The 10,788-nt window shown below is 42.8% G+C and overlaps 1 protein-coding gene across 1 annotated transcript in view; it reads right to left on the bottom strand.

Annotated features, from left to right (window-relative positions):
• LOC149836779 (nudix hydrolase 11-like) overlaps nt 1-10,457 on the bottom strand; it is a 34,565-nt gene extending 24,108 nt beyond the window's left edge. Inside the window, exons 1-2 of the mRNA XM_090007117.1 lie at nt 9,908-10,457; nt 9,683-9,825 (exon numbers count right to left, since the gene is read on the bottom strand). Of these exons, the coding sequence (XP_089863243.1) occupies nt 9,683-9,825; nt 9,908-10,433 (669 nt within the window). The 5' untranslated portion in view covers nt 10,434-10,457. The remainder of the gene's footprint in view (nt 1-9,682; nt 9,826-9,907) is intronic.
• Nucleotides 10,458-10,788: the final 331 nt, after the last annotated feature.

Here is a 10,788-nt window from a genome sequence, read left to right on the forward strand (position 1 = left end):
AGGGAGGGAGGTTAAAATCAAAACCTGTGCGGGGATGGAAGCAGGGATGGACTTGCGCTTTCCCTGCCCAGCCCCATCACAATTCCCAACCCGCTCCATCCCCAATCCTACTTTAGGGATGACAATGGATCAAGGGAAAACAAGGCCCAGCCCCACATCTCTCCATTTGGATCCGGAATGGAGGACATGAAATAGGGATAGAGGCGGGATGAATGTTAAAATCAAAACCCGTGCGAGGATGAAAGAAGAGCTCGAAGGCAGGATTTTAAGAGGAAGCAGGGGTGGAGACCTAGCTTGTCTCCTGCCACCGCCCAAGTCCACTGTCATCCCTAATCCCAAGACATTAAAAAAAAGCCAGCAAAGTAAGCTAAATTCAAGAATGCAGGTTTCATGAATTAATTATGAATAGTGGTGAATAAATATCATTTTCTAAACTATAGGAGAAAATCAGGAAAAATGGAAAAGATTCATTATGATAATGATACAAACCATAAAAATGAGCTTTGTTCCCATTCATATTAGCATCCTGCTTTTCAAAAAAGAGAAATTCTAAAAGTTTGAAAAATGCAGGGGGGGGACCTGACAAATTCCCTGTTAAAAATTATACAAAGGAGAGTAATAGTAAAAATCCAAGCAAGAAAAGTTAGCTAGAAAGAAACCTTGGATAGAAATGGTTCGAGGACAACAACGACCTTCACCAAGGATGGGTCCAACCCAATCCGTTTGGACTGGGGATGGAGGATATGAAATAGGGAGGGAGGTTAAAATCAAAACCTGTGCGGGGATGGAAGCAGGGATGGACTTGCGCTTTCCCTGCCCAGCCCCATCACAATTCCCAACCCGCTCCATCCCCAATCCTACTTTAGGGATGACAATGGATCAAGGGAAAACAGGGCCCAGCCCCACATCTCTCCATTTGGATCCGGAATGGAGGAAATGAAATAGGGATAGAGGCGGGATGAATGTTAAAATCAAAACCCGTGCGAGGATGAAAGAGGAGCTCGAAGGCATGATTTTAAGAGGAAGCAGGGGTGGAGACCTTGCTTGTCTCCTGCCACCGCCCAAGTCCACTGTCATCCCTAATCCCAAGACATTAAAAAAAAGCCAGCAAAGTAAGCTAAATTCAAGAATGCAGGTTTCATGAATTAATTATGAATAGTGGTGAATAAATACCATTTTCTAAACTATAGGAGAAAATCAGGAAAAATGGAAAAGATTCATTATGATAATGATACAAACCATAAAAATGAGCTTTGTTCCCATTCATATTAGCATCCTGCTTTTCAAAAAAGAGAAATTCTAAAAGTTTGAAAAATGCAGGGGGGGGGGGGACCTGACAAATTCCCTGTTAAAAATTATACAAAGGAGAGTAATAGTAAAAATCCAAGCAAGAAAAGTTAGCTAGAAAGAAACCTTGGATAGAAATGGTTCGAGGACAGCAACGACCTTCACCAAGGATGGGTCCAACCCAATCCGTTTGGACTGGGGATGGAGGATATGAAATAGGGAGGGAGGTTAAAATCAAAACCTGTGCGGGGATGGAAGCAGGGATGGACTTGCGCTTTCCCTGCCCAGCCCCATCACAATTCCCAACCCGCTCCATCCCCAATCCTACTTTAGGGATGACAATGGATCAAGGGAAAACAAGGCCCAGCCCCACATCTCTCCATTTGGATCCGGAATGGAGGACATGAAATAGGGATAGAGGCGGGATGAATGTTAAAATCAAAACCCGTGCGAGGATGAAAGAGGAGCTCGAAGGCAGGATTTTAAGAGGAAGCAGGGGTGGAGACCTAGCTTGTCTCCTGCCACCGCCCAAGTCCACTGTCATCCCTAATCCCAAGACATTAAAAAAAAGCCAGCAAAGTAAGCTAAATTCAAGAATGCAGGTTTCATGAATTAATTATGAATAGTGGTGAATAAATACCATTTTCTAAACTATAGGAGAAAATCAGGAAAAATGGAAAAGATTCATTATGATAATGATACAAACCATAAAAATGAGCTTTGTTCCCATTCATATTAGCATCCTGCTTTTCAAAAAAGAGAAATTCTAAAAGTTTGAAAAATGCAGGGGGGGGACCTGACAAATTCCCTGTTAAAAATTATACAAAGGAGAGTAATAGTAAAAATCCAAGCAAGAAAAGTTAGCTAGAAAGAAACCTTGGATAGAAATGGTTCGAGGACAGCAACGACCTTCACCAAGGATGGGTCCAACCCAATCCGTTTGGACTGGGGATGGAGGATATGAAATAGGGAGGGAGGTTAAAATCAAAACCTGTGCGGGGATGGAAGCAGGGATGGACTTGCGCTTTCCCTGCCCAGCCCCATCACAATTCCCAACCCGCTCCATCCCCAATCCTACTTTAGGGATGACAATGGATCAAGGGAAAACAGGGCCCAGCCCCACATCTCTCCATTTGGATCCGGAATGGAGGACATGAAATAGGGATAGAGGCGGGATGAATGTTAAAATCAAAACCCGTGCGAGGATGAAAGAGGAGCTCGAAGGCATGATTTTAAGAGGAAGCAGGGGTGGAGACCTAGCTTGTCTCCTGCCACCGCCCAAGTCCACTGTCATCCCTAATCCCAAGACATTAAAAAAAAGCCAGCAAAGTAAGCTAAATTCAAGAATGCAGGTTTCATGAATTAATTATGAATAGTGGTGAATAAATACCATTTTCTAAACTATAGGAGAAAATCAGGAAAAATGGAAAAGATTCATTATGATAATGATACAAACCATAAAAATGAGCTTTGTTCCCATTCATATTAGCATCCTGCTTTTCAAAAAAGAGAAATTCTAAAAGTTTGAAAAATGCAGGGGGGGGGGGGGGACCTGACAAATTCCCCGTTAAAAATTATACAAAGGAGAGTAATAGTAAAAATCCAAGCAAGAAAAGTTAGCTAGAAAGAAACCTTGGATAGAAATGGTTCGAGGACAGCAACGACCTTCACCAAGGATGGGTCCAACCCAATCCGTTTGGACTGGGGATGGAGGATATGAAATAGGGAGGGAGGTTAAAATCAAAACCTGTGCGGGGATGGAAGCAGGGATGGACTTGCGCTTTCCCTGCCCAGCCCCATCACAATTCCCAACCCGCTCCATCCCCAATCCTACTTTAGGGATGACAATGGATCAAGGGAAAACAGGGCCCAGCCCCACATCTCTCCATTTGGATCCGGAATGGAGGACATGAAATAGGGATAGAGGCGGGATGAATGTTAAAATCAAAACCCGTGCGAGGATGAAAGAGGAGCTCGAAGGCAGGATTTTAAGAGGAAGCAGGGGTGGAGACCTAGCTTGTCTCCTGCCACCGCCCAAGTCCACTGTCATCCCTAATCCCAAGACATTAAAAAAAAGCCAGCAAAGTAAGCTAAATTCAAGAATGCAGGTTTCATGAATTAATTATGAATAGTGGTGAATAAATACCATTTTCTAAACTATAGGAGAAAATCAGGAAAAATGGAAAAGATTCATTATGATAATGATACAAACCATAAAAATGAGCTTTGTTCCCATTCATATTAGCATCCTGCTTTTCAAAAAAGAGAAATTCTAAAAGTTTGAAAAATGCAGGGGGGGGGGACCTGACAAATTCCCTGTTAAAAATTATACAAAGGAGAGTAATAGTAAAAATCCAAGCAAGAAAAGTTAGCTAGAAAGAAACCTTGGATAGAAATGGTTCGAGGACAGCAACGACCTTCACCAAGGATGGGTCCAACCCAATCCGTTTGGACTGGGGATGGAGGATATGAAATAGGGAGGGAGGTTAAAATCAAAACCTGTGCGGGGATGGAAGCAGGGATGGACTTGCGCTTTCCCTGCCCAGCCCCATCACAATTCCCAACCCGCTCCATCCCCAATCCTACTTTAGGGATGACAATGGATCAAGGGAAAACAAGGCCCAGCCCCACATCTCTCCATTTGGATCCGGAATGGAGGACATGAAATAGGGATAGAGGCGGGATGAATGTTAAAATCAAAACCCGTGCGAGGATGAAAGAGGAGCTCGAAGGCAGGATTTTAAGAGGAAGCAGGGGTGGAGACCTAGCTTGTCTCCTGCCACCGCCCAAGTCCACTGTCATCCCTAATCCCAAGACATTAAAAAAAAGCCAGCAAAGTAAGCTAAATTCAAGAATGCAGGTTTCATGAATTAATTATGAATAGTGGTGAATAAATACCATTTTCTAAACTATAGGAGAAAATCAGGAAAAATGGAAAAGATTCATTATGATAATGATACAAACCATAAAAATGAGCTTTGTTCCCATTCATATTAGCATCCTGCTTTTCAAAAAAGAGAAATTCTAAAAGTTTGAAAAATGCAGGGGGGGGACCTGACAAATTCCCTGTTAAAAATTATACAAAGGAGAGTAATAGTAAAAATCCAAGCAAGAAAAGTTAGCTAGAAAGAAACCTTGGATAGAAATGGTTCGAGGACAGCAACGACCTTCACCAAGGATGGGTCCAACCCAATCCGTTTGGACTGGGGATGGAGGATATGAAATAGGGAGGGAGGTTAAAATCAAAACCTGTGCGGGGATGGAAGCAGGGATGGACTTGCGCTTTCCCTGCCCAGCCCCATCACAATTCCCAACCCGCTCCATCCCCAATCCTACTTTAGGGATGACAATGGATCAAGGGAAAACAGGGCCCAGCCCCACATCTCTCCATTTGGATCCGGAATGGAGGACATGAAATAGGGATAGAGGCGGGATGAATGTTAAAATCAAAACCCGTGCGAGGATGAAAGAGGAGCTCGAAGGCAGGATTTTAAGAGGAAGCAGGGGTGGAGACCTAGCTTGTCTCCTGCCACCGCCCAAGTCCACTGTCATCCCTAATCCCAAGACATTAAAAAAAAGCCAGCAAAGTAAGCTAAATTCAAGAATGCAGGTTTCATGAATTAATTATGAATAGTGGTGAATAAATACCATTTTCTAAACTATAGGAGAAAATCAGGAAAAATGGAAAAGATTCATTATGATAATGATACAAACCATAAAAATGAGCTTTGTTCCCATTCATATTAGCATCCTGCTTTTCAAAAAAGAGAAATTCTAAAAGTTTGAAAAATGCAGGGGGGGGGGGACCTGACAAATTCCCTGTTAAAAATTATACAAAGGAGAGTAATAGTAAAAATCCAAGCAAGAAAAGTTAGCTAGAAGAAACCTTGGATAGAAATGGTTCGAGGACAGCAACGACCTTCACCAAGGATGGGTCCAACCCAATCCGTTTGGACTGGGGATGGAGGATATGAAATAGGGAGGGAGGTTAAAATCAAAACCTGTGCGGGGATGGAAGCAGGGATGGACTTGCGCTTTCCCTGCCCAGCCCCATCACAATTCCCAACCCGCTCCATCCCCAATCCTACTTTAGGGATGACAATGGATCAAGGGAAAACAAGGCCCAGCCCCACATCTCTCCATTTGGATCCGGAATGGAGGACATGAAATAGGGATAGAGGCGGGATGAATGTTAAAATCAAAACCCGTGCGAGGATGAAAGAGGAGCTCGAAGGCAGGATTTTAAGAGGAAGCAGGGGTGGAGACCTAGCTTGTCTCCTGCCACCGCCCAAGTCCACTGTCATCCCTAATCCCAAGACATTAAAAAAAAGCCAGCAAAGTAAGCTAAATTCAAGAATGCAGGTTTCATGAATTAATTATGAATAGTGGTGAATAAATACCATTTTCTAAACTATAGGAGAAAATCAGGAAAAATGGAAAAGATTCATTATGATAATGATACAAACCATAAAAATGAGCTTTGTTCCCATTCATATTAGCATCCTGCTTTTCAAAAAAGAGAAATTCTAAAAGTTTGAAAAATGCAGGGGGGGGACCTGACAAATTCCCTGTTAAAAATTATACAAAGGAGAGTAATAGTAAAAATCCAAGCAAGAAAAGTTAGCTAGAAAGAAACCTTGGATAGAAATGGTTCGAGGACAGCAACGACCTTCACCAAGGATGGGTCCAACCCAATCCGTTTGGACTGGGGATGGAGGATATGAAATAGGGAGGGAGGTTAAAATCAAAACCTGTGCGGGGATGGAAGCAGGGATGGACTTGCGCTTTCCCTGCCCAGCCCCATCACAATTCCCAACCCGCTCCATCCCCAATCCTACTTTAGGGATGACAATGGATCAAGGGAAAACAGGGCCCAGCCCCACATCTCTCCATTTGGATCCGGAATGGAGGACATGAAATAGGGATAGAGGCGGGATGAATGTTAAAATCAAAACCCGTGCGAGGATGAAAGAGGAGCTCGAAGGCAGGATTTTAAGAGGAAGCAGGGGTGGAGACCTAGCTTGTCTCCTGCCACCGCCCAAGTCCACTGTCATCCCTAATCCCAAGACATTAAAAAAAAGCCAGCAAAGTAAGCTAAATTCAAGAATGCAGGTTTCATGAATTAATTATGAATAGTGGTGAATAAATACCATTTTCTAAACTATAGGAGAAAATCAGGAAAAATGGAAAAGATTCATTATGATAATGATACAAACCATAAAAATGAGCTTTGTTCCCATTCATATTAGCATCCTGCTTTTCAAAAAAGAGAAATTCTAAAAGTTTGAAAAATGCAGGGGGGGGGGGGACCTGACAAATTCCCTGTTAAAAATTATACAAAGGAGAGTAATAGTAAAAATCCAAGCAAGAAAAGTTAGCTAGAAAGAAACCTTGGATAGAAATGGTTCGAGGACAGCAACGACCTTCACCAAGGATGGGTCCAACCCAATCCGTTTGGACTGGGGATGGAGGATATGAAATAGGGAGGGAGGTTAAAATCAAAACCTGTGCGGGGATGGAAGCAAGGATGGACTTGCGCTTTCCCTGCCCAGCCCCATCACAATTCCCAACCCGCTCCATCCCCAATCCTACTTTAGGGATGACAATGGATCAAGGGAAAACAAGGCCCAGCCCCACATCTCTCCATTTGGATCCGGAATGGAGGACATGAAATAGGGATAGAGGCGGGATGAATGTTAAAATCAAAACCCGTGCGAGGATGAAAGAGGAGCTCGAAGGCAGGATTTTAAGAGGAAGCAGGGGTGGAGACCTAGCTTGTCTCCTGCCACCGCCCAAGTCCACTGTCATCCCTAATCCCAAGACATTAAAAAAAAGCCAGCAAAGTAAGCTAAATTCAAGAATGCAGGTTTCATGAATTAATTATGAATAGTGGTGAATAAATACCATTTTCTAAACTATAGGAGAAAATCAGGAAAAATGGAAAAGATTCATTATGATAATGATACAAACCATAAAAATGAGCTTTGTTCCCATTCATATTAGCATCCTGCTTTTCAAAAAAGAGAAATTCTAAAAGTTTGAAAAATGCAGGGGGGGGACCTGACAAATTCCCTGTTAAAAATTATACAAAGGAGAGTAATAGTAAAAATCCAAGCAAGAAAAGTTAGCTAGAAAGAAACCTTGGATAGAAATGGTTCGAGGACAGCAACGACCTTCAGCAAGGATGGGTCCAACCCAATCCGTTTGGACTGGGGATGGAGGATATGAAATAGGGAGGGAGGTTAAAATCAAAACCTGTGCGGGGATGGAAGCAGGGATGGACTTGCGCTTTCCCTGCCCAGCCCCATCACAATTCCCAACCCGCTCCATCCCCAATCCTACTTTAGGGATGACAATGGATCAAGGGAAAACAGGGCCCAGCCCCACATCTCTCCATTTGGATCCGGAATGGAGGACATGAAATAGGGATAGAGGCGGGATGAATGTTAAAATCAAAACCCGTGCGAGGATGAAAGAGGAGCTCGAAGGCATGATTTTAAGAGGAAGCAGGGGTGGAGACCTAGCTTGTCTCCTGCCACCGCCCAAGTCCACTGTCATCCCTAATCCCAAGACATTAAAAAAAAGCCAGCAAAGTAAGCTAAATTCAAGAATGCAGGTTTCATGAATTAATTATGAATAGTGGTGAATAAATACCATTTTCTAAACTATAGGAGAAAATCAGGAAAAATGGAAAAGATTCATTATGATAATGATACAAACCATAAAAATGAGCTTTGTTCCCATTCATATTAGCATCCTGCTTTTCAAAAAAGAGAAATTCTAAAAGTTTGAAAAATGCAGGGGGGGGGGGGACCTGACAAATTCCCTGTTAAAAATTATACAAAGGAGAGTAATAGTAAAAATCCAAGCAAGAAAAGTTAGCTAGAAAGAAACCTTGGATAGAAATGGTTCGAGGACAGCAACGACCTTCACCAAGGATGGGTCCAACCCAATCCGTTTGGACTGGGGATGGAGGATATGAAATAGGGAGGGAGGTTAAAATCAAAACCTGTGCGGGGATGGAAGCAGGGATGGACTTGCGCTTTCCCTGCCCAGCCCCATCACAATTCCCAACCCGCTCCATCCCCAATCCTACTTTAGGGATGACAATGGATCAAGGGAAAACAAGGCCCAGCCCCACATCTCTCCATTTGGATCCGGAATGGAGGACATGAAATAGGGATAGAGGCGGGATGAATGTTAAAATCAAAACCCGTGCGAGGATGAAAGAGGAGCTCGAAGGCAGGATTTTAAGAGGAAGCAGGGGTGGAGACCTAGCTTGTCTCCTGCCACCGCCCAAGTCCACTGTCATCCCTAATCCCAAGACATTAAAAAAAAGCCAGCAAAGTAAGCTAAATTCAAGAATGCAGGTTTCATGAATTAATTATGAATAGTGGTGAATAAATACCATTTTCTAAACTATAGGAGAAAATCAGGAAAAATGGAAAAGATTCATTATGATAATGATACAAACCATAAAAATGAGCTTTGTTCCCATTCATATTAGCATCCTGCTTTTCAAAAAAGAGAAATTCTAAAAGTTTGAAAAATGCAGGGGGGGGACCTGACAAATTCCCTGTTAAAAATTATACAAAGGAGAGTAATAGTAAAAATCCAAGCAAGAAAAGTTAGCTAGAAAGAAACCTTGGATAGAAATGGTTCGAGGACAGCAACGACCTTCACCAAGGATGGGTCCAACCCAATCCGTTTGGACTGGGGATGGAGGATATGAAATAGGGAGGGAGGTTAAAATCAAAACCTGTGCGGGGATGGAAGCAGGGATGGACTTGCGCTTTCCCTGCCCAGCCCCATCACAATTCCCAACCCGCTCCATCCCCAATCCTACTTTAGGGATGACAATGGATCAAGGGAAAACAGGGCCCAGCCCCACATCTCTCCATTTGGATCCGGAATGGAGGACATGAAATAGGGATAGAGGCGGGATGAATGTTAAAATCAAAACCCGTGCGAGGATGAAAGAGGAGCTCGAAGGCATGATTTTAAGAGGAAGCAGGGGTGGAGACCTAGCTTGTCTCCTGCCACCGCCCAAGTCCACTGTCATCCCTAATCCCAAGACATTAAAAAAAAGCCAGCAAAGTAAGCTAAATTCAAGAATGCAGGTTTCATGAATTAATTATGAATAGTGGTGAATAAATACCATTTTCTAAACTATAGGAGAAAATCAGGAAAAATGGAAAAGATTCATTATGATAATGATACAAACCATAAAAATGAGCTTTGTTCCCATTCATATTAGCATCCTGCTTTTCAAAAAAGAGAAATTCTAAAAGTTTGAAAAATGCAGGGGGGGGGACCTGACAAATTCCCTGTTAAAAATTATACAAAGGAGAGTAATAGTAAAAATCCAAGCAAGAAAAGTTAGCTAGAAAGAAACCTTGGATAGAAATGGTTCGAGGACAGCAACGACCTTCACCAAGGATGGGTCCAACCCAATCTCTTCCTTTGCTTCTCTCAGAGCCGTTTCTGCATCATCCGCATCCTCCTCCTCTGCTTTACCACCTGGCAGTGACACTTCCCCTGCGTTTTAGAGAGAGAGAGAACTTATGTATTATGGTTCACCATCACGAATGTAATGAGAGAGAGAGAGAGAGATGTTAACCAGAATGGGACGATAAGTTAGAGGATCTCTTGGTGAGGATGACACGAAGATCTCCGCGTTCGTCCTCAAACACAATCACTAAAACGGCTGCTCTGTCTTCCCTCTTCTTGAGAAGAGAGATATTGTTGTTTGTGTTATTCTTGGAGGAAGATTCAGCAAAGCTTCCTCTCAATTGCAACAGTGAATTCAATGGCCTGACTGAGATTCCCTCCCCACCTCCTCCTCCTCTTTCTCTTCCACCTGCCGTTTGACCTTTATTTTCATTTAATGGGGTGGGTATCGTTATTGATCTGCAGAGGCATAGCCGCTGAACCAGTTGTCTTAGCCCATTTTTGCTCAGGTACAGATCTGTGAGGTAAGCGGTATAGGCAGCGGCCGTGAAAGCCTTCATGATTGAAAGTGATGATGATGATCTCATAGGCCAAGTGATGCAACAGCATGAAGAAGACGGTGGGAGGAATTCAGAAACCTTCGTTATAGGGACAAGAAGGGGCAGGGAAAACTTTCCTTTCTTCTTCTTCAACATCAAGGGATAGTGGATTGCTGATTGGTAAGCCATCTCCTAGGAAAATACTACTTTGACAATTGAAACATGCGAGGGGACTCCCCTTGTGGAAATGGAGCGGGACACGTGTTTGCGATCACCCAAGTTGCCACCTAATGAGTCGTTCTCCTTGAGCTTTGTGATCCGAAGATCAAGCCGGTTTTTTTATGTTGTCTATGTTCATCATAGTGACAAACGTTTTTATCGGCAATTTCTCGTTTTTCAAAAACTCGTGAGAAATTGAAAAAATTCCATAAATCTCATGTTTTTTTCGGGCAAAATCTTGACAATAAAAAAATAAATTAAAATTTATAAAAATGATTTTTTATAAGAAAAT

Source organism: Nuphar pumila, chromosome 5 (assembly GCF_984573655.1).
Source record: "Nuphar pumila chromosome 5, dmNupPumi1.hap1.1, whole genome shotgun sequence".
In the NCBI taxonomy this organism is placed as follows: Eukaryota; Viridiplantae; Streptophyta; class Magnoliopsida; order Nymphaeales; family Nymphaeaceae; genus Nuphar; species Nuphar pumila.